This window comes from Pteropus medius, unplaced genomic scaffold (assembly GCF_902729225.1).
Source record: "Pteropus medius unplaced genomic scaffold, Ma_sr-lr_union100, whole genome shotgun sequence".
In the NCBI taxonomy this organism is placed as follows: Eukaryota; Metazoa; Chordata; class Mammalia; order Chiroptera; family Pteropodidae; genus Pteropus; species Pteropus medius.
Genome location: NW_024346062.1, coordinates 291,382 through 316,422, shown reverse-complemented (window position 1 = coordinate 316,422; position 25,041 = coordinate 291,382). Strand labels below are relative to the sequence as shown.

Genomic DNA, 25,041 nt, shown 5'->3' with positions numbered 1-25,041 from the left:
GTTAACATATTGTAGAGATCATTTTGTAATGTATACACATATCATGTTGTACACCTAAAACTAATACAATGTCGCATGTCAATTATATCTCTAAAAAAAAAAATCTGAACCAACACAGATATATTGTGATCTGGATTAAGTCAGAAATATGGATTAAGAAATTTTGGGTTTTATCCATATAAACTGTATCTTTCCTATTTTCCTGCAATAGATATCTCTGTTTAGAATTTGTCAGGGGTTTATGATATTATAGAATTTCAAGATATAAACAGTAACATATCCATAAATATAACATTGTTTAGCAAGGGAGGGCGTTGTCCGCTTATTTTTTGTTTTCACTACAATGGTTTCAAGAAGAGCACTTAAAATAATAAAGTAAATATGTTTTGTTTTGTTTTTTAAAACATCCTGATTTGTAGCATTTGCTGATTTCCTTGGTCTAAAAAATGCTCCCAGCATGGCTGTTCGAAGCTATCAACACAATGCTGAATGAACGTGGAGTGGGGAAATGCATGCACGACAGCACAACTTTGTATGGCATTTCCACTATACGGATGAAACAAATGTAAATAACCTCAAGAGCACTGATAATAGTAAAAGGTAGTGACAAACTTAAGTGATGGAATTTTTAGTACTTATTGCCTATTTTATTTAATTGCATGCATCTATAATTCAATTAATAAAGGCTGGTTTAATAACTAGCTCACGAAATTCCAGAAAATTAAGCAATCAGCTGTCCTGAGTCTGTATGAGTTGGTGGCAGCATGTCACTAAATGGAGGCAGAGAGAGAGCAGTCAGGAGGCCAGTGTGGGACACCCAGAGGTCATTATGGGATGAAGCGGGAGTCAGGTGCAGAAAAGGGCATGCGAGAGTTGTGAGAAAGACACAATCTTTAAAACTAAGTGGCTTCAAGGATGCAGGGGACTCACGAAAGCAAGGGAGGTGAAGGTGACTTAGTGAATGGGGAGTCTCATTAGCCAAACCAAGGATTTCAGAAGGAGGAGATGTGGAGAGAAACATGGTGACTTCAGCCTCGTTCCTCCTTGTGTCTTCCACTGGGCCGAAGTGCCTAAAGGTTACTGATGCTCATTAAAGGGATGAATGAATGCTCAGCACAGGCCGAGCACATGCCCCAAACCGAAAAGTTCTCCTCAATGTGAAATGCATTAGTTCCTTAAGAGGAGTCAGAAAAATTTTTGATAGGATGAATACTCACAAATTGCATAAGAAGTGGTAAATAAGTAAAACTTATTTAACATGTCAGGTCTAAGGTAGTAGGAAAGTCTCGTGGGCCTAATTAGTATAAGTCTCCATAGTAAGCATAATTTTGCAATAGTCTGAATGACGTGAATCATACAAAAATGTAGCCTTTCGAATTTTAGTTATATTTATGGAGAAAAATCTCTCCTTCCCAAAGGCCTACACGGTATCTCCTCTTTAAGTCCCAGTTGTCTTATTGTCCTAAATGTGTCTGTCTGTTTACTGCTCACTACCAAACCTATCTTTCTCAAGTCAAACTAGTTTTTCTTCATCCTGAGGCCTCCAGTATTGAGGCTCCTGAGTGGGGCCTGCCTGCTGGAGTGAGCTATGGCTGGCGAGCAGGTATGAATGGCTTCACAGAGGCAAACCCGATTTCTAGCTAAGACTGAGTCTCTTCCCCTGTTTTCCTCATCCTCCACCTTCAACCTGACCCCACCACTGGATAAGAGCCTTACAAATACATATTGACATAGCAGAGAGGACAGGATGAGAAGCAGAATAGGGCAAAGGAATCCCATCACCATGCAGGATGAGTGGACAACCCCAGGCTTACTGCCCTGCTGGCCATGAGGGCTGAGCTTCCGACAGGGTGGAGGGCACCTGTGTCTACCTGAAATGAGGTGGCTTTCGAGCCCTCTGTGCTCAGTGTAGCTGCACATGCCCAGTGACTCCCTCTCAGCTTCAGACCCCAGGGGCTGCATGAAGCCCCTGTGGTGACCGGCTACACTATGGCAGCCACCACCACCGCCAGGCAGGATGTTGTGTCTCTCTTCTCAGAGCCAAAACTTTCCCACACACATAATCCTACTGCTGAATTCTCAGTGTCCCTGCCTGTCCCTTGTTCCTGCTGTGAGCTCCTTGTCTGTACCCTCAGACAGCAGGTACCCCATTCACATCTGCTTAGGGTTTGGCTGTTCAAATGTGGTTTCTCAGGAAAAAACGCAGTTTTGCAATATCGGAGGCCTTTCTTTAAATAGCTTTGTGTAAATATGTACTAAAGCTAAATGGAAAAATTTTGTTTACTTAGTGGCTTTACCAAATATATCAACAAATATTTGGGGCACCTACTGCGAACAGAGTACATATGTACAAACTCAGTATCATGGTAATATATTGATTGCATAAAATACATTTCTAAATGAATAGCCACTCTCAGGGACAACTGAATTCATGTTTTTACTTGCAGTGTCCTTTTCTCTCCAACTTCCTTTTAAGAAGTTACACTTAGATCTGGGCCTTGGGAGAACACAGTAAATATTCTTCGAAACAGCACCTGAGACATATCTGACTACATACAGATCAAAACTCTACATGTAATAATAATTTGGGGCTACACAGAGCTGCATCTTTAATTTCCTATGCCTTCCAAAGGTTACTGTGTTAAGAAATAAAAAATTAGTTTTCAAAATAATTTCCTGATGTCTACTGGGCACACACAGTAGGGTCCCTGCCCCAACCTGAGGATTGATCCAAAGCAGTGGAAGATTAATGGTCTAATGGGTGATGCTGACAAGAAGTGTCATGGTCACCTCATTAATGGGAAGGGACATAGGCAGCAGGTTCGGGAAGATTTCTTGGGGTGAGGAGAAGCCTAGTTGAGTCCTGAAGGACGAGGAAGTTGCGAAGGGTTCATATCATTCAAAAACAAGTGACGGATCTCAAGTATTGGGAATTCGGGACAAATTTAAAACTTGTTTTTGTCACTAGGGATTAGCATTAGCAATAAACAGAAACCAGCAAGGGATTCTATGAGCCCTTCTCTCCTCGTTCTCTGAAGCATCCACTCTCTTCTCTTTTTTTATGGAGACTGCCATGAGATTTTAGATTGTCTTAGTAACCAGGACCCTGTTCTGCCACATGCTAGAGGAGAAGTCCAAAAGTCGTGAAAAGGCCCATCATCCAAGCCTCCTGCCAGGAAGAAAAGGACTAGGGGGAACAGAACTTGGCAAATATGAGGAGAGTAGGGACAGTCGCACCCAACAGAAGGCCAGTCTGGGCGTAGGGAACCGGAACGGACCATGGGGGCAGTGGGTAGGAACTTGTCAGAGGCATGGTGCCTGGGCTGTCCACTCGAGAGCTCCAGAGAGTGAGAACTAATTTTCTGCTTCAGTTTGAGAACTAATGAAAGTGCCCCAACAACTCCCCAAACAAAAAAAGTCCCCTATAGGTCTGCTTAAGTGCCCATCAGAACATCCTCCTCGTCTGCTGGGAGGCTCAGTAAGACCGCAGCTGACTCACTGGAAGACTCAACTATGTGCAGAGCTTGCTGGCCCCTCTAACACCTGTGAAAGTGTGGGGGACCTGGATTCGTGGTAAGATTTGGCAGGGGAGGGAAGGGCTAGACCAGTTCTGTCCAGTAGCAATACCGCAAACCACATAAAAAGTTTAAATTTTTCTAGTAGCCACATTAAAAAGTAAAAAACAAAACACAAACAGGAGAAATTTGCCTTAATATTTTAAGTACAAAATGTGTAGGATGTTATCTCAACATGTAATCAATACGAGACTGAGATTTTTAATGAGATAATTTGCATTCTCTTTCATACTAAGTCTCTGAATTCTAGCATGTGGTTTATATTTAGCCCATGTCTCCATTTGCATGGCTACTTTTCAGTGCTGGATGGGCAGGTCTATGGCACAGGCTGGGCATGGCTGGGGTCCTACACAATGCTGAGTCAGGGTCTTCATACTTGGGAGGGGAAGGCTAGAGGGCCAGAAGTGAAAACAATCTTTTCTGACTATATTTAACCCAGAACAGAACCACTCATGAACCACTGGCAGAATCTTGAAGCCATTCATCTTGTCCACTAGCTCTTAAACCTCAGAGTGAATCGGAATAGCATGGAGGGTTTATTAAAAAAGATTGCCAAGGCCCACCCTCAAAGTTTCTGATTTTGTAGGTCTGACTGCGATTCTAACAAACTCCTGGGGCTGTTGCTGCTCCAGAGAATCACACCTGTTGAACCACTAATCTAGGGTAACACCTGGCCAATGAGTAACTTTCCCTAGACAGCTTTTCCCACTGAGTGCTCAGTCTACTTCTATTTATCTCCTATGGTAGTGAACTTACTACCCAGTAAAGCTACCAACTTTGGTCTATTCTAATAATTCTTTCCTATATTGAGCCTAATCTGATCCCTTGAGACGCTGCTGCTTTTGCATTCAGGGCCCAGTCCCTCCTTCCCCAAAGTTTTCACAAAACTGAAGACCTGCTTTCTACCTTTTCTCATGCTCTACACCCTTTGCATCTTGTTTTAGGCGCTTCTGATAGGCTTAGTCTTATTATTATTACAGCGAAGTTCAATCTTTTCCTAATCTTTATAACAATTTCAAGATTAAATAGCTTACTATAAAACAAAATATAAATGAACCCCAAAAGTTTACCTCAAAGCAAGATTTCATCATTGCAAACTTGGTCAATACGGTCCCCATTTCTGCCTGCACTATTCCCAAGTGAGTTACATACATCAAAGTGCTTTTAAAGCAGTCACCTCCAAATGTCTGTCTCCAGACTAATGTCAAGCTGTGACAATGCTTTTATCAGTCTGCAGTGGCAGAGACGTTTTTCCACCAAGCCAAACTTATTCATGCTAAATAGGTGTTCTTCATTCAGAAATTATATCCTTCCTACTTTTTTCCATAGTTGAACCAACCTTTCTGTCATGAAATGAGGGTAACAAGGTGGTCGAGGAAATTCCAAAGGCAAGAATTCAAGCTCTGGAAAGCCCTGTGCAAAATCCAGGTCAGACTGGTATCTGCTCTTAATCAGCCTTTGTCTTAGAACCTCGAGACGCTAGAAAGTAGAACGCCTCCCTGGGCCTGGCCACTGACCTTCCCCTGCTCTAAGCCCGTGGAACAGGGGTTCTTTTCTGGAGCTGCTCATTACATGGGCCATGCTCCCTAACTTCACAAGACAACCACTTCCTCTTACTGGACATGAGATACCTACACCTCCCCTGAGGCTTCCCCATGGCCTGTAATTCCTCCATGAGAAGGCGGACCAGGTGATCCAATCCACATTGCCAACTGCAGCCCTGTCTCTTGCCCTCTGGCTTCCCATACTGTCTCCCGGGGCTCCAAGCCCACCACTGGCACACTAGCTGTCAGGAGTGCTGTGCTCCCCATATTCTCACAGCCAAGGCCTGGAAGAGAAAGTGAGAAGGAGATGCACTGTGACTGAGCTGGAGGTGGGCACTGTAGATGCGGCAGTGGTCTCTGCTTTGACCCGGCCGGCGTAGGAGGAACTGGTATAATGTCGAGATCCTGGAATCATCCCTTTCCCTACACGAGTCTGACTCCGGGACCGGATAGCTGAAATTCCATAGCCTGAGTCATGCATTTGGATTTGGACCTAGTGAAAAGGCAACAGCCTCAGGAAAATTAGATCCTCGCAGCTCTGAACCAGAGTGTGGGGGCTGAGATAAAGGTAAAGGGTGCCCAAAGAAGTGTGTGTATGCTTGGAGAGGGGGACTTTTGGGGGACCTAGGCAGACTGTTCCTGGCCTAAGAAAGTGGCAAATTATCTTCTAGAAATAGGGTCAGCAAAATTTTTCTGTAAAGGGCCAGGCAGTAAATATTTTAGGCTTTGCAGGCCATACGGTCTCTTCTGTAACTGTAGTTAGGTAGCCACAGTGCTGTATAACAAAGGAGTGTGGCTGTGTTCCAATAAAACTTTATTTACAAAACAGGCCACATTTGGCCTATTGGTTTGTTGCCCCTTGTCCTAGACGGCACCTAAAAAAATCCTAGCCAGTCTCTCTGGGTCCTGTCTCCGGCACTTGGTTTGCATATCCCCACACTGCGCTCTAGAAATGTACCCTGTTTATCTACCTGTGGGCCCCATGGCTTCTGGGGCAGAGACTTCGTGTCCCTAGTGGCAGCACAGAACAGGTGCTTAATACATATTTTGGGAGGAAGTGTGTGTGCGGTGAAGGGAGAGATGATGTTTACAGCAGACAAACCTCGCTGAGCATTTCCAGCCTCTCGACAAAGAGCTACAGGGTTCATATAGAAAAACAGATCTTTGCTGATGAGAAGCATCACCAGAAGACAGCAGCCTGGCTTACGATTTCATTCCTTGTTTAAAATGCAAACCCATGGAGAAATCTTGACGTCAGGCTAAACCCAAGGAAGCAGCACCACCGGAACTGCCTGCAGACAGGCTGCTCCCAACCCTCTGGGGAGCCCTTCCCATCACAGACCCATCGCCATTCACTTCAGCCTCCTCTGAGGAGGAAAAACACTGTGGCTAGCCAGAGATATAAAAATTCTTTGTTATTGGAAAATCTGTGTCTCTCTAGGCCTGTGCAGCACCATTAGGTGACGTCAATGGCTCAGGGTATCTGAGCTCTGTGTTTCCACTATTCTCAGAACAGCAGCTAATTCATGGCAGTAAATACATTTCTATTTCGAGCCTCAGAAAAGAGGAGGTGGCCCCTTAATTCTGCATCCCTAAGTCCTGTCTAAGGGCTTGACCTCTTTTCCTGTGAAGTAGGAAGAGTTTACAGGTGGCAGGAGGCCAGGACCTAGCCATTCGATTCTATTCAAGCTAACCAATAGCCTGAGGGCCTACTATGTACCAGGCAGCATGGACACACAAAGACAAGCACATCCTGGTGATCCCACTGAAGAGAGGACAGATAGGCACGCAAATAGCCATGATAATGGTGGGGGTGATATACAGCAAAGAAGGTACTTTGGGGGCTTGAAGAGGGTAATGGGACTCGATGTTTCTTGGGCTGGACTATGAAGGCTTGGTAGAATTTGGGCACATAGAGTTGCAGAGGGACTGGTGAAAGGGAGATTGCAGCGAGGGGGTTGGGGGTGGGGGGCATTCATGAACTGAGATAAAGAGGAAGGAGAGGGAATAAGGTTAGGTTGGTGGAAGAAGGCTGTGCTTGATTTTGGACATGAGCTGTGCTTGGCTCATTTCCGGCATGAGCATGAATGTGCCCAAGTGGACCTGGATTTTGCATCATGGACCCACAGCCCATTCAGGTTGGTTTGTGCTGCTTGGGATCAGTAGTTCATCTCTAAAGAGCCACCAGCATTTCTTGTGCCCCTTCCTCTGCCCATGTCACCTCCCATGTGATCTCATTCTTCCTCCTGGGATTTTTTTTTTTTTTCCCATTGAAAGTCAATTCCTTTCCTTTCTTTTCTCAGAGGTCTCCAAGGACTTGCCTCTCTGTGTGACTTTACGGTGTGAAGTAAAAAATTCCTGACTCCAGATAAAATTGTCAGTGCTAAAGGAGGCATTTTATGTGGAACTAAATCTTATGAATAAGCACATGATTGCTTTGGCTGCTCTAGAATATTTTTTAGAATAGCCAAATGAATCTTGAATAAGAACAAAGCTAAAGGCATCATACTTCCTGATTTCAAGCTATATTACAAAATTATAGAATCTAATAATACAGTATTGGCATAAAAACAGATCAATGGAACCAAATAGAGATCCCAGAAGTAAACCTGTGTATATATGGTCCACTAATTTACCACAAAGGAGTTGAGAATACACAACGGGGAAAAGACAGTCTCTTCAATAAATGATGTTGGGAAAACTGGGCAGTCACATGCAAAAGAATGAAACTGGACCACTATCTTACGCCATACACAAAAATCAACTCGAAATGTATTAAAGACTTGAATGTAAGACATGAAACCATAAAACTCCTAGAAGAAAACATAGGCAAGAAGCTCCTTGACATTGGTCTTGGCCATGATTTTTTGGAGTTGACACCCAAAGGCAATGAAAGCAAAAGTAAACGAGTGAGACTACATCGAACTAAAAAGCTTCTGTACAGCAAAGGAAACCACCAATGAAATGAAAAGGTGACCTACCAAACTATTTGCAAATCATATATCTGATAAGAGGTTAATATCCAAAAATATATGAAAAACTCATATGACTCAACAGCAAACAAACAAAAAATCCAATTAAACAATAGGCAGAGGATCTGAATAAAGTTAACCCCTGAACAACACAGAGGTTAGGGTGCCACCTCTTGCGCAGTCAAAAATTTATGTGAGGGGGGTTGGGAGGCTGGGAGAATGGGGTGAAGGGTTAAAGAAGTACAAATTAGTAGGTGATATTGGGCACGGGGAGCATGGAAGAAGGAATGTAGTTAGCATTACTACAATGGCTAAGAGGAGGGCCAGGGAGGGAGGGAGCTATTGGGGGGATCGTTTTATGAACATTATAGATGTCTAACTAATGTACTGTATATCTGAAACTAATTTAAATAAATAAACTTATTTAAAAAATTTACATATAAATTAAGTCGGCTCCCCACATACACAGATTCCCAACCATGGATCAAAAACCTTAGACATTTTTCCAATGAAGATACACAAATGGCCACAGATATACGGCAAGGTATCAACATCACTAATCATCAGGGACATGCAAATGAAAACTACATGAGAGCAACTCATGCCTGTCAGAATGGCTGTTATCAAAAGACAAGAAACAACAAGTGTTAGTGAGGATGTGGAGAAAAGGGAACTCCTGTGCACTGTTGGTGGGAATGTAAATTGGTGCAGCTACTATGGAAAACAATATGGAGTTCCTTCAAAAAGTTAAAAATAGAACTATGATATAGTCCAGCAATTCCACACTGGGTATTTAGCCAAAGGAAATGAAAATACATACTGGAGAAGACATATGTACCCCTATGTTCATTGCAGTATTATTTACAGTAGCAAAGACATGGAAATGACCTAAGTGTTCATCAGCGGAGGAACAGATAAGGAAAATGTGGGATGTGTGCGTAAGTATACGCACACACACACACACACACACGCACATGCACACACACATATATGTACATACACAGTTAAGTCCTCTTTTAACACTGTTGATAGGTTCTGAAACTTAAAGTGAAACAACATATAACAAAACCAATTTTACCATAGGCTAATTGACATAAACAAGAGTTAAGTTCCCGTGGCATCTCATCAACCTTATAATGAAACAACATCGAACGAAATATTATTTGAGGGCCTGCTATACAATCGAATATTATTCTGTGATAAGAAGGAAATTTTGCCATTTGCAGCAACATGGATGGACACTGAGGACATTATCCTGAGTGAGATGAGTCAGAGAAAGACAAATATCATATGACATAACTTATGTGTATTCTAAAACAAAACCCAACCCAACCCCAAAACTAAACTCATAGAGAACAGATTGGTGGTTTCGAGAGGTGGGGGTAGGTGATATGGGTGAAGGGGGTCAAAGGGTACAAACTTCCACTTATAAAATAAATAAGTCCTGGGGAGGTAATATACATCATGGTGACTATAGTTAATAATACTATGCTGTATATTTGAAAGTTGCTGAGACAGTAGATCTTAAAAGTTATCACAAGAAAAAAATCTGTAACTATGTGTGGTGATGAATGTTAACTAGGTGATCATTTTGCAACACATTCAAATATCCACAGATACGTCCGATGGACTGGGACACCAGTGGAAAGCCCTGCGCAGGCTCATTACCCTCAGCCCTACTTCCCCTTCGGGAGCCCCCTTCTCACTGGGAGGAGCCCAGAATCTTTGGGTCCTGTCGTCCCCCAGTTTATTTCTTTGTGTGGTGAGGCTTCACCTTCTGATCCTCCACTTAACAAGTATCTGACATGTTCCACTAAAATGGCTTATGTTCCCAAAGTCCTTTATATCTTTTAGAGATACTGTCCCTTCTTTTCAGATCCTCACCTAAGTCAAAGGCTATATTTTGTATGTTTTCAAAAACAGGTAAGTGGTAATTATGTTTGTTGAGTACTTTTTTAATCAACAAACTTTAAAGCATGAAGTAAAAACACATAATTAAGTACTAAAAGTATAAGTCAAAAAGAATAAAGTACCAATATCAATGTTGCTGTCTATGATAAAATCTCTAAAAAGGTTCTTAAATACAGAAACTTATTAAAATTCTGTTACTTCAGAAGACAAAGCTCAAGGTATTGTTCTGCATCATGTGGTGGTAAAAAAAAAATCAGTACTAATTTGGAATGATTCTTGGTTCTGATATAAATTTGTAGGGGTGAAATGTTCAAATGCATTTTATTTGCTTAAGAAATTAAGATAGAAAAACAGAACATTTTTTATTTGGAGGAAAAATTTTATGCTCTCATAAAATATATGTCTCGAGTTGCACAGCCACAAGCTAAATCAAGTCTGATGTGCATTACTAAGACAGTAGCACAGGCTCACAGGGGAATTTTTTTTTTACTATTTATCAAAGGAGCCTAATTTTGCCATAAAACCTTCTTAATTGGCAACAAGAAGAAGATATGGAGGAAGACAAGCAGAGAACAGTGGTGAGAAGGCAACACGTGGTCAAGCTGACAAAGCGAATGAAGCAAACCGAATACTGTACCTGCTTATTATGGTCAGTGGTACAACACAGTTTCTTGAGGGAGACAAAATGCCTAATTTTCCTAATAACATAAATAATCAGTTATTAGTGAGTCAGGAATGAGATGATTCAACAAATCAGCAAATGAAAACACCAAGAGAAACTTCTTAAAGCAAAACTCCAGGGTCTATTCTAGGGTTGGTTTAAAATTCAGACAAAACCCAACCTACAGAAAATGCATTTTCACCCACAGCTCACACATGCTTTCAGAAACCAGGCTTCCCTTTTCATCATAGCTGGCTCAAAAACACTTTCCTAGTGGGTATTTCATTTTGTAACTGACTCCTGAAGCTTGGCTCCTAGATATCTTCAGTGAAAGGATGAAATGCTATTCCAGACAAAACTGGCTTTAATTCTGCTGACGCTAATAATTTTTTAGCTTATATAAAAAGCAAAAGACTCATTTGGACAATAACCAAATTTCATGTCTGCTATTTTTGTATTTAATAATCCATATTATTTCACAGCATGGTCATCATAACAAAGGCATTTTTCAGGCAGGGAAAAACCCTCTCATTCCAAGGTCATAGACTCCCCAAACAGCCTGCAGCCCTGCTCATTACCACCAAGGAGACCAGGAAAAGACCACAGGTGCCTCAGATCTGCACAAAATTCAGCTCAAGGTAGGTTTTCTACTGAGAGTGAAGCCAAGAATTCCAGAGGGCTATGTTAGATTTTACGGTAATGAGTCTCCTCTGTCTCTCTGTCTCTTTCTCTTTGGTTCAGTTTTCTCTGCAGGACTCTGAAGAGTTATCCTGTAATGAGCTTCACTAAACAGGAAGAGGTAAAATTTGCCTACTTTTCATAAGAATTTCCTGTGATAGCTCACTGTCTATAATAGCGGGAAAAATAACACTACGTCTGGACAAAAACACATCTCTCTTCTGTAAAATCAGAAAGAGCAGAAATATTCATATGATAGAAATTACCAAGCAATAGCATGTCTCCTATTGGTTACCTAATGATTCTGGACTCACACACAAAGTGAATCTTAGCTTAAATTTTCTGAGAAGATGCTCTAAGGATGATAACAAACGTGAAAGCCATTGTGGTCTCTGAGCATTGACCACTGGTGGCAATGGCCATGCTGAGGCCTTTGTGCACAGGAGAAGGTTCTGGGTGGCCTCTCTCTGCGCTTGTAACCCTTGGTCAGGGCCTCCTAGTGCCCACATCACCCAGACTGAAGCGCAATGGCAAGAAATAGGAGGTGGTGGTCTCAACTGAGAGGGAACAATTTCGAAATTAACCAGATAAGTAAAATTGGAGGAGGAACGACCCACAGACACTTTGCTGACTTTACGGAATGTCTTGTTTTCTGATCACACAACAATTTGCAAGGAAATCGGTTAGTCTTAAGAGTCATAGGCAAGACTCTCTCCTTTAGCTTATTGGCATAATAACTGCCACCTTTTCTTTTTCCAAAACTTCACAGGATGGCGAGCATCCCTTATAAATCTGTACTCTGAAGCTGCTGTTGACCTTCAGGCTGGTTTACCAAGGCTCCTCAGTGATGTAGTTTGGCTTCGCAAACCTTCTCCCAAAATTTAACTGGGAGAAGGAAAAGGAATTGCACATTTGCCTTCTCTCTCCACAAACGAACAGGCTTCTCTTGTAATCTGAGATGGAATCAGATCACCTCAACTTTGGATCAGACACATCTTTCTCTCCATAACCATGACCTCCAAGGCTCTTTCTCCCCTTTGTGGAGCAAGCCCTGAGCTCACCTGGAGAGAATCTGCACAGAGCTGATGCCTCAAGAGAGAAGGTCAACTCCTAGTTTTGTTGTTGTCATGAAGGCGGAAGGCCTAGAAATTGAGCTTTCAGAGGGTGGTGGCAACGATAGAACCACAGACAATCACATGGAGGTGTGGAGCTTGGATGATGCTTCATAAAGCCCATAGGCAGGAGAAGAGGGGGAAGGGAAGCTATGTCTAGGGGTTGTGGCTGGCCAAGTGGAGGTGTCCTTGGTACATACGATGTACAGCTCAACCCTACTGTATCTGTGGGTCTAACGCTTACATTGGCATTTCAATATGTAAACTCAATGCCCACAGGGGCCCTTCAACTAAAAGAGTTCAAGAGTTTGCTCTCACCCTCCTTGGCCGATCACTGGGGTGATCTTCACATGCTGCTGGATGCTGTCCCCGGATTTCCGTCTGGCATAGTAAACCCCCTGCCACTCCTACATGGACAAAGAGAGCTCTTAAAATCCTTCCATTGGGGCTGATGTCTTTTCCTACAGAAGGTCCTATCGAGTTGACCAATGAAGTTCACACATGCTTCTGTAACATTTCACAAAACACCACTCTATTGTTACACCCTCTGTGATGCTGACTACGTAGGGCTCAAGGTCACAATGCACAAAGACCACAAAGCCAATGGGTCTACCACCAGCTGCTCCTTCTGGGCCCCAGGACACTTGACCAGGGAGAGGGTGGAGATCTGTTCTCAGCTTTAGGGGCACCAGGTCAAAGGATTCCTCTGAGGTCTTCCTCCAAGTCTTCACAACCTGTGAGCTTGATATTGTCATCCTTAACTTATAGACAGGTAAACTGAAGCTCAGATTCTAACTAATTTGCCCACATTAAGAAGTAGAGGATGTGGTTATAAATTTGTACCTCTTAATTCTCCTTGAAACCTGTCATCTTTCTACTATCCTATGGGGCCTCCAGCCAGGACCCCTAGATTAGTCTGGCTCCTGGCAGTTTCTGTAGAAGAGGCCATAGGGAGTGTGAAGATTCCTGCGATCTCTGGACCCTGGAGAACTGGCTGGGATGAAGAGCCTGGTGATTTCAAGGGTGAACCTGAGGTACCTCCACGATTTCTGGGAGGGAGTTGTTAGATCAGAGCCTGAGCCTTTTCTCTGCAGCCTTTTCCTGCCCCGCCCACCAAGATGGCTAACTGGTATGCATATTGGGGTCACCAGATGAGTGGCAGTATTCTTTTGGCAATTTTTTGGGAGTACTCGACAATGTTCTGTTTCCTTTTCAGTCTCACTGCCCCAATTTTTTAAAATTAATTTTGTCCCTCACATATAATCTAAACTTATTTTATTCTTGCAAAATAGTCCCTCATTAAATACACACAATACTTAGCTAACTACTTCACATCAGAGAAAGCAAGATGAAAGACTATGTAAAAAAAAAAAAAAAAAAAAGCACCCTGAATGCTTAAAAGAAAATGCGCAGGCAGTTCCAGCTACAAGAGCAAAGCTCCTCTGGAGAGTGAGAGAGCTCCTCTGCATTTACACCACTGCCTTTACCTCCTGGGACCACGTGGAAGCTACTGACAAACGGACATTTTGGGGAGATGTAGGCTATCCATTTCTACTGAACTGTGAGGAGTAAAGAGCACAGAAAAAGGAAGACTGAAAATTGGGCCTACATGTAAATACTGGCATGAAACACTTCTAGTCCCCCAAATACTAGATAAGCTGAAAAACACACAACGGCTTTATGGGCGCAACTCTGCTCAGGCTGGAAGGATATTCTAGCAACAACAAGTGGGATATAGTCAGGCAAAGGATGAAAGTTCCTTACGCGAACTCACCAGGTTCACTTGATACCCAAAATTAACTCAAGAATTAACTCATTTTGCAAAAATGAAAGATTTTTCACTTGAGTATTATAACATTATTAAAGAAGCCAATCTTAAAGGCGGGATAGAAAAACACACAGAAAAAGAGAATGCAACTGCGGAGGGGTGTGCAGATTCGTTTTGTTTCACCTACCTTGCCCTTCTTGATGCACGTGTTAATGGTGTCAAGGAGGTCTGCCCGGTTCTTATCGCTTTTGGGCAGCTCTGCGAGTTCTTTCCCCAGGAGTTCACCTTTGTGATAGCCCATCATCCTTTCGAAAGCTGGGTTGACATACTGTGAACGGGAAGTGGTTACAGGTCAGCGCAGGGACACTGTGTGCCCCGGAGGAATGCTTGCTGGGACACAGAGGAACTTGCTGGAATAGCCCATAGCGATGACTCATCTCAAAATCTATAGCACAAAGGTCATTTTAATTTTCCCCTTACACATAACATCCTCTATTCAACTTCTTCCTCCTTGCTCTTAAGCTTTATATTCAGATTGCTGCTAGGATTTTAAGGGGGCCTCAAGGGATCCCCAAGGAAAAAAAAAACTGCAGTCAGTATAGTTTTCTTTTCAATGCAGCAACTCTTCCCTTTCCAATTGCCCACCATTCTCAGCCCATTTGTTCCTGTTCATGCAAAAGGCAGGGAAGTGATTAATAACATGTGACGGCATCATCACATTACCTCTCCCAGAGAGATACAGGGTTTCTAACCACCGGTTGCTCACTGTAGAATAAAGGACTCTGTTCCCTGTGAAAGGCATCATGTTAGATACAAGTGGGGAAGGAAAGCAGAGAACAGGGAGCCCCTTCTCATTACTGAGGTCACCGCTCGGCTGCCAACGGTAAAAGAGGGAGGTGCAAAGCAAACGTGTTTCATGAAGAGAATTGATTGTTCGAGTCTGGAAATAGATGGGATTTGTGTTCGGTCTGTAACAGAAACATGTCTGGCTTCCCTGCAGTCCAGGATGCAGGCCTGGGCACAGGTGGGCCAACAATAGGCAGCAATATGAGAAAGCTTTCAGATCCATTTCAAGGAGCAGCCAGAAAAACAAATTCTATAAATACAGACAAACAGGACACCAGGTGGGAAGTCTTTGGAGTCAGAGAGTAATGGCTACATATTTTGAATCCAATACTTATTACCAGGGCTTTCCTTGGGTATGTCCTTGACCTTGATGGGCCTCATTTTCCCCATATGTACCATGGAGCCCTTATGTCTCTTTCACAGGGTTGCTGAATGGAAATGAGATAATCTTGTGAACGTGTTGATGACAGGGTCTAGGAACGGCGGGCTGCTGATGGCATTGGTCCGGTATCAGAGCAGGGTGTCTGCGTGTAGCGGAGGTTTTGCAGGAGAGGAAACGTGGGGCTGCGTCTGCTGTCGGGCCACTGTGTTGAGCACTGACTTTGACCCCTACTGATGATAGCAAGTGCGCCTCACAGTGTCACTATGCAAACCACTGCAGGTGGGCCAGCACCCATCAGTGGGAAGTCTGCATTTCAGAGTATTTTTTAAGTATAAAGGTCTTACTTTCCAACAAATATAATATGACTACTTTATTTCAACAAAAGTTTGTCTACTATACACATTTCCTTTGGCATATGAGTACTTTATAATTAGAATACCAACTATAGGCAAATACATAAGTACCTCTGAAAATATTTTGATCCCATAGGTACTTATAAGCATTTACTTTACAATTCTGATATACTTCTGTATAAATGCTGTCTTCACAGATGGTCCAATGAATTTACCCCACCTCTGTCAAGGAAATCACAGGCTCTGATCTGAATGATTTTTTATTCATATTGAATATCTACGTTTTAGCTTAAGTCTATCAGTTTTCTTTGCATACTTTGATGTTTCTTTCTCCAAAGAAAATGTGCTGAAATGAGAGAATGGGAAAGTACTTGAAAAAGGGTGGCCTGAACTTGAAAGGTTCTATTTTGACATCTAAAGATAAAAAGTGTCTCTGTACCTGAATCACATGGTCATCGCTGGTTATTTCTATGGCTTCATGACAGTGGTCTAATGCTGTAAACACTGAATTACAGGCCCTGAAAGTTGCAAAAGATCGGTGTTAGTCCTGCTCTAAAACCATGAGTGTTTCATCTGTTAATTTATCAGAGTAAACCGTTCCTCAGATTCATTAAAACCATTTTGATATTGTTTAGACAAAAAAAACAACAACAAAAACCCACCAACCTAGCCTTTCAAACTAAATGAATAAACAACAGCATATATTTACATATATATGATACAAAGAGAATAACTGTAACCAACAAAATCTTCATGGATTGAACTACATATGTGCTGAATGAAACCTTAATACTGACACGAGAACAAAGGTGCAGGGGACTGTCTTCTAGGTCCCCGATGTTCTCCACCAACGATCCGTTTCCTTCAGTGTGGTCATGGAGAAGTCATGTTCCCATCAATTAAGAAAACTCACTTAAGCCCAAATTGGATCAGAAGAATTCTGGCCTTTTCCAGCAGGCACATACATTTCTTTTCTCCTTTCTTTCATGATCTCTGATAAACTAGGCTTTATAGCACTTTGCTTCCAACCACACCCACTGGCATGATGAAAGGCAAATACGGGAAAATTCCCCTTCTCTCTGTTATTGTACAGCTCTCCGGGTGGCATTTTTCTTGGTGACTTTCCCTGTATATCTGAAATATTTGAAATCATTTCAATTTGTCAACTTCTTGGATAAATTTTTAACTATCTTACAAATCTAGAGCAACTCCAGATACAGTGAGTTGTTTACTAACAGGAGGTGTGTAGCTAGTTTCTAGAGCTTTGTAATTTATACTGGTTGTTTAAGGAATTCCAGCGAAGGCTTTCTTATGCATTTCAAAAAAGATGTTGACCTAGATTGATGCTTCTTCTTATAAAATAAACTCTTAAAATGTTATTCATTTTATCTATCTAACTTTCTCATTTTGTTTTGAAGTGTTCACAAGGGACAGGGCAGAACAAACTGGGTGAAATCTGGTTTCGTATTTTGCCGGTTATGGGACCTTAGACAACTTTTTATCTTCGCTGGCCCTCAGTTTTCTCATCTATAGAATAACATTTTACAGGTTGTTACAACAATCAAAATGGATAGTTCACATGAGGTATTTCATAAAGTGCTTGGGACAATATGAGAATTCAACACAAGGTACTTATTATTTGTAAGATCCCAGAGTAATAGTTCTTTGTTTTCTTTCTTTCAAAGACTGTTGGTGAAAAGTGGATCATAACCTATCTTTTCTCATGATTACACCTGAAAAATCTGGTATATCAAGAACTGAAATATCAAACCAATAAAAGCATGGTAACCTGCATGGGGAAGTGAAGGATTTTAGCCTGATGAAGGGTGGTGTGCCTATAATCGCAGAGATTAAGGGACCAGTGTGGTAGGATAAGTGAAACAATTACTACATGACTGAGCAGAGAACATAAACCCAATTACTCAACTGAGATTCCTGATGGGTGTGGTATGTTTTCTTATTTAAATCACTCCAGGCTATCTATTTGGAAACATATACTATCCTATTAGCATCTCTGCATTTGTGAACATGATCAGTTAAAATAAGAAAAAAAGAATAAAAGACTCTAAAATTGTCACCAAAGCCGTTATTGTGCCGCCTCTCATGAAGAAGAAGGCAAGAGCTAGTCCTATCGGAAGTACGTCCCAGGCACTTGGGTGCAGTACCTGACCAATACCACAGGACAGCGTCCTTGTCCTCCAGAAGTTAGATGTACAAAAGCACACTCTGTGGGCTAGCTCCTTAACTTTGAGAGCTGGATAATTAAGCTCTAAAGCATTTTAGCAAATGATAAATTCCTCTTTTGCCCAAGTAGCTTCTTAAAGTACCTGTGTCTCAACTAAGTATGTAAACAGGTACTTCAGGGTATTGTTTTTGTCAATTCAAGAGGTTACCTTTATATAAGATCTTTGCTCCAATCTCTAAAATTTATTATTAAACATTCGTTGTATGATTATCCACAAAGCATAGAATCTTCACTAAGTATAATGCCCAATGGGACAAAGCAAATTCTTATCAACAGTTGAAGTGAAAGGATATTGGTGGGACCAGCAGATTACTTTACCCAGTGACAAACACTAGTGGACCGCAATGTTTAGATCTAGGCTTTGAATCGATTTGATTCATGGTTCTATTTTAAGTAAGTCTGCAGCAAAATGAGGTAATCAACTTGAATCATGTTCCTCGAGTTTGGGAATTTAATTGCTTGTATTAATTATTAATACTCTTCATGCAGAAGAACCCTAGCTTTATTAATTTTCTGTTCTTGGGAACCTTGGAAACCTGCACCTCAAATGTATTCTTTAGGTTGAGAAGTTCAAAAACTGGAAAAAGTAGCACAAGGGAAGGTAACTTTGTTATGGAAAGCCCTAAAGTGCAGGCGATGTAACCATTTCCCCTTCACCTTCTTAAGGGCCCTTGAAGGTCCCCAGGAAAAGGCAGATATTACAGGGGTCTGCATATACAGTCTATAAAGAACACAGTGGTATGATGGGGTACAGAGTGCATCAGCTGAAAAGCAGGATGCCTGGATTCCACTCCGGTGCTGCGACCAACACACTGGGTAGCTGTGATTGTGGTGAGAGTCTCCCGGACCCTCAGTGTTTTCCTCTGTCAGCTGTGGCTGGGTGGTTGGGTTACACAATCTCCTGGGTCCTTTCCAAAGGTACTCTACTCAAAGGAAACGCACGCACACACTGAGGCTGCCTAGAACAAGGGCAGGATGGGGCATGGTTGGTCGTGCCTTGTAGAGAAAAGATTCTGAACACAAATCCACATGCCAGCAGGGGTCTGAGAGGGCTGGAGAGGAAAGAGGGAGTCACGGACTTGCTACTGTTAGCACCATTCCTGGGTGGTGACACAGCAGGGGCGCCTTACTCTAAGCCTTCACAGCTGGGATTCTCCTTCTGTGACACAATGGCTCTCATGCAGGGCCCATGTGATGGTAAACACTGTAAACATCTGTTAATACTGAGAGATACAGTGTTTCATCACAGAATACAAAGTTTTGCCCATCAGAAACTGATTCTTTCTAAAATTGAGAATTACTACCTTCTTAAGATGGAGTAAAACAAACATGATGATTTGGGTATAACTCCTGGATAATAGATATCGGACTGACTAAGGATGACACAATGGCTGGTATTGTATTAGTATTAGCTGATCAACTTAAACTCCCAATAAATAGCTAAATCCTATCTGTATTTTGGAAAGCATAGTTCTTTTCCTATTAGAGAGACATAAGAACATTAGAAGAGATAAACAGTCATCATTTAGTCCATATTTCCCTAGACATTTCCCATTTCATGAATTCTTCTGTTCAACGATTTATCAAATGCATACAAAAATGAGATTTAGTTCTTTCTTTAAAAGTCATTCTATATAATGGAATTTGAAAATTAGATAGTTTCTATTTGAACACATGATCCTTTCTTTTTCTTGGTTAAGTAAATATGGTTACCATACGTGAAGGCCTGGACAGAGGTATCCACCTTCAACATTCAACAATCATCCTTGCAGTACAGACTGTCCTTGCAGAATGCTAGTAATGTCACAAATTTAGCTGCAGCTGGGGGCGGAATTGCAGGGGAAAGTATTATATAATTACACTATAATTATTCTGGCATTGTATAATGAAGAGCCTCATTTTCTCAGTCTGCAGTAAGTGACAGAGTTGCCTGCCTGCTTCTGAGGTGCAGGTAGATGCTTTAGAGATCCTTGAATGCCCTAAGGAGCTGGGGAAGGTCATGAAGTCACCATTCTCCATCAGCTGGGCCCAGATCTGGTATACCCAGGGAGAGTCAAGCCAAAAAGCAACAGAAGAAACCAACCACTTAGTCCTCCTCTGGCCTTCTCCTACAGAGAAGTCTTGCCTTCCTTGCCCCCCACACCCACCCCGCAGAGGCTGCTCTCCTGCTGGTTGCTCCTGACTGGGAAGAGCCAAGCTTAAGCTGGCATGGAATGTAAGGGGATCAAACCCACCTGGGAAAACCCACCTTCCTGACTGCCTGAGTCAAGTCCATTCACCAACACTGATTTGTATAAAGAACTTGAGCCTTTTCATTATGACTCTACAAATGGGTCCAACTCCTACAGCCAGCTCCATTTAGGGAGTGGTGAGAAGTTATGCGACTTACATAGTGCTAGGTACTTAGAAATCCACCAAGTTCTGAATCTGATGAGACCTTGAAAAGTTTTCAGTGTCCTGGCTCTAAGGAGATTTCATCAGAATAATCTGAAACTCTCTTTAAGCCCTTATGCTGGCTGGGCATATTTAGTTCCAATTGCCAGAACTGCCTTTGTCTGCTCATTGTGGACAAGGCACCTTCTGACATCTTACATGTGCCATCACATTTAATGTTGACTAAGGAAACTCAAACAATTATTTAAAATAAAAAAGAGGGAATTACCTATCAAAGCAACAAGATATCTGTTCATTTCTGTTGTAGATAATACACAGTAAAAGATTTTAACCACAATGAAATTCCTTTTTTCCAATTCTATTCATTGTGAAAATATCTTTAAAAAGTACAGTCTTTTTACTCTCAATTAAAAACAGCAGAGACCTCCAGGAATAAAAACAATTAACGTACAATATTGAAAATCATAAATTTCTGAAGGCAATGTGGTTTTCCTGAAAAATTCTGTGAAGTTCTATGACACTAATAAATAAGTGGATACATAGAAACCGAGGTATTTAACTTATTTACACATTCAAAAATCTTTGGCAATATTCCTTACCAAAAACTGGTAAAATACCTGAATTTCCACTGTTTGAGATTCTTTTTAAATGCTTTCCCACCTAAAAGAGTGTTTATCTCCACACTTTATTTCTTAAAGCTCTCTATCCACCAAAAAGCAACTTCCCTGAGCAGGGTGAACCCCAGAAGAACTTGCCTCTTTGGATTTATGCCAATCCATTTTGCTTCCAAGGGACAGAGGATGACAGAGAAAAATTAAGTTTAAGAAGGGTTTGGTTCCCTTTGAATGCAAATTAAGTAATCAAGAAGTAGAATCATTACAATAAGATGCTACCTTATCTTTTGCTGAGCCTGAAACCATCCTGACCTTACAGATGGCCAGAGAGAAAAGCCAGGACAGGAACTTCCTGGCACCCTACATCCTGGAGCCATTGTGCACTGGCCTCCCAGGGGTCACAGGTTGGGTAGAGCTTCCTCTGTCCCCTGTTCTCTACTTGAGGTGGGCAGGTTGAAAACAATCAGGATCCTGCTAGAGTGGAGCCTGAGCAAAACTGGGCATGAGCTAAGACCTTGATGTTCCAAGATGTCCCAGAAGCAAGACATCCTACCACCCAGAATTCTGGCCACTGAGACAGTCCCATCCCAGAAGCAAGCACCAGAGAGAAGCCTTCTCTTAAAGCACTACTACCTGTTTAGAGACAAAATCAATTTCTTGAAGATACTTCATGCATTGAGGCCACAAACAGGGCTCAGACAATTGCTATTGTGGTTACGAGGCAATTTATTATGGTTAGCATAATAAATATATCCACTGGTTTGCCCCTATCCATGACAATCCAAGGAGGAATTTATAAATGTTGAAAGTAATAAGTAGAAAGTCATTCTCAAAGGCTATTCTTAATCTTGATCTAATTGTACAAAAACTAAACAGTACTTTTGCTTGGGTATAATTTTAAACCTGCTGTAAATAGTGGAAAATACTGTCAAAAGAAGAAATGCTTCTAATTTATTTCATTATATCAAAGGACTCTCCGTTTAGATTATGCCATTATACCAGCTACCATTATTTGTTTAACAGCTTCAAAATCCCCGAGACTGAGCCAGGAACCTGTGAACAGCAGCCTGATGACAGACAAGCTTTTCTACACAACTGTTAACCTCGTGAACCAGCTTATTTGGCTACATACCGTAATTTGAACTGTGAGCGAACTTCTCCATGTTCTATTTGAATCAGTTCATTATAGCAAGCAATTATGCTGCTATTCTCCATAAATCTCTGAAAAGAAAGCAAAGATAATAATTAAGACATATACAATTACTTTTTAAAAAGTCAAATAAAGAAGCTTAACAATTTTTCGTACCCAGGTAACTGTTACATGAGAAGGAGTAGGAAAGATGAAATGAAATAAAACAGTTGTCAAGGTATTTGAAATGCTTGTTTAAATGTATGAGAAACAACCCAGCAGGTAATGTTGTATGCTTAACTCCCTTTACAACAAAGGTGGGAAAAACTCCATGAAGAGTACCGGCCAGAAAATAAACACACAACCTTGTTAATTACTGAAATGCCTGTGCTTTATATTTTGCACTCATAAAAGTCTTCTAAAACCCAACACTGGACATATTTAGTGTCTGCCACACTATGAATGATCGCTTTCGAGGGAAGAGGCCCTTCATGTCCTTCCTCATCTCCTGAATGCCTAAACCACCTCTTCCCTACCGTATCTGTATGTCTGTCTGTATCGCACACAAACATACACACATCCATGCATCTAGTTTAAGTGGCTTCTTTTTGGGGAACACCTGTGAAGCCCTGACTTTCCCTGTACTGTTGGTCCCCAGGTGGAAGACAGGAAGGGCTAAGGAAAGAGGGGACGCCATGTACACGCAGCAGGGAAATACTTTCCCCCCTATTTTTTCTTTTTTTTACAAAATAAAGTTAAACACGGTCAGGTTCAGGTCGAGCTTCTGGATGGGTGAAGATTACACACCAGCCCATAAGAGCTCTGAGTATTGTTAGCTGATACTTCTTAAGATATGAAAACCCATCTATATAAAATAAGTTTCAAAAATGTTGGGATAAACAGATTAAGACAGTTTTTTTTTTTAAGATAGAAACTTTAAAAGTTAACTTTTGTTGTCTATGTTTAATTACAAAAGCAATATACATCAGAAAGTGCATAAATACAGAAAAAGAAAAAAACACCCAAATCACCGATAATGTCATAAGTCAGAGATGTCATAAGCTAGAGGTATCATTAATTTTGATTTCCCTTAGCTTTTAAGTCTGTGTGAACACGTGTGTATGCACGTGCATATTCATGCTATATTTTCACATTTAAGTAATAATTTTTTCTGACACTTTTTCTTTAGGTGTCCTAAGAACTTTCATTATAGTAAAAAAACAGCTTTCTGTAGGTGATGGTTTCTAAACACTGGAACACTTTATTTCCACATAATCAGCACTTAAGTGTTTTTCAGATTTAAGTTAATGGAAGATTCCACTGCCTTATCTTTTAGGGATTAACCCATCTCTCTGAAATCATGTGAGTGAATCAAAAGCAGTGGTCTTCGAACCTCGATATGCTAAGAATCACTTGGACATTTGGTTAAAAATGTAGATTTCCAGAAATTTAGGCAGGTTTCTTTAGTACAGGACTTCTCAGGGCATTTAATATGCTCATATGTAGTGTTGTAATGTGCGCTGTGGATTTTCAAGGGTGGGAGGAGGATTATTCACGTGCCACCGATGAAGAGCTTTTGGAACACTAGTGTGCCCTGGAACAGTTTTGAGAAATACTACTTTAGTGGACTCAACATGGAGTTTGGAGTTAAACGCCAAGCATTTCCATTTTGACTTTGTTATGACTATGAGCTCTGGCAAGAGAGTCATTTTGAACCTGTTTCCTCCTGTTTCCAACCTCTTATCTGCAGATAAAGATTAAGTAAATCACCTAGAATGAAGCTAGGCAAATAATAAATCTTAGCTCTCCACTTCCTCCTGCCTGGGAAGCCTATCCAGGGAGAAACTGACTGGCACGCCTAGCACATTCTGTTGCTCATGGTAAGTGCTCCATGAATACCTGTTCATCTGAATAAGCATCATTTCAAATAGAGACAGAAGGACACAAAGGTTGGTATAAAAACAGCTGCAATAGCCTTTTGCTAAGATACTGGTTACTAAAAGGCTCAGAGTGGCCTGAGCATCATGCAGTTGGCCACTTACACATTGCTATAGAGGCTTCAAGGAGAGCTGCTGTGGAATATTTGATGGCACGATTTGTTTCTGGATACCCACTCAGGGACCCGTAGCGTGAAGTGCTGGCCAGTTAGCTAGCAACACAGGGCTGAGTTTCAGCTGATGATTTAATACAATCAAAACAACTCAGAGATGGGAAACAACCTCGCGGAAGGCAGACTCACTGGAATATTTGGAAGGGTGTTTGGGTAGAGAGCTGCCAAAGACAAGATTTTGCCCAAAAAAGGAGACCAGCCTCATCTGATCTTGCATCACAGTAACTTAAGAGGGAAAGCCTTTGTAGGTACAGAGTGCTTCCCTCAGAAAGAGCCCACACTATTTGGAGGCATCTTGATCTAGCTGGCAAAGACCCTTGATCAGACCAAACATGAAAAAACCCAGGTGTCCCTCATAGGTCCAGCTTTTCATGCTCCCACCAAGGGTTTTGTTCACCATGGCTGACTGCAGAAAGCAGAACCACATCCAGACAGAGGGAAATGAAACCTAGGACAGCATGGACAGGTTACAAACATGTAAAAAGGAAACAATGGAACTTTTCCTCCTAAATTTACTTAATGGCCTTTGCACCCACAGAGGGCCAGTTGCTTCCCACAAGCTTTTCCGTGAGTAGATGTGCAATCTCAGCCTCCAGACAAGCTGCAATCACACCCAACAACAATCTCTATACCAGCCAGAGGTAGGAGCGCTGAACTAAAGCTGAATTCCAAAAGGACACTGGGTAGTACCTACATGGGTCCTCGTTGATGTCGCCTACAGTGTCATTGCTGTTCAGTCATGAGGCC

General features: G+C 41.7%; 1 protein-coding gene across 1 annotated transcript in view; it reads right to left on the bottom strand.

The window, feature by feature from the left end:
- PDE8B (phosphodiesterase 8B) overlaps positions 1 to 25,041 on the bottom strand; it is a 186,934-nt gene that overhangs the window by 53,640 nt on the left and 108,253 nt on the right. The window contains exons 6-10 of the mRNA XM_039874880.1: positions 22,188 to 22,276; positions 16,242 to 16,320; positions 14,409 to 14,549; positions 12,772 to 12,860; positions 10,640 to 10,700 (exon numbers count right to left, since the gene is read on the bottom strand). Coding sequence (XP_039730814.1) covers positions 10,640 to 10,700; positions 12,772 to 12,860; positions 14,409 to 14,549; positions 16,242 to 16,320; positions 22,188 to 22,276 — 459 coding nt within the window. The remainder of the gene's footprint in view (positions 1 to 10,639; positions 10,701 to 12,771; positions 12,861 to 14,408; positions 14,550 to 16,241; positions 16,321 to 22,187; positions 22,277 to 25,041) is intronic.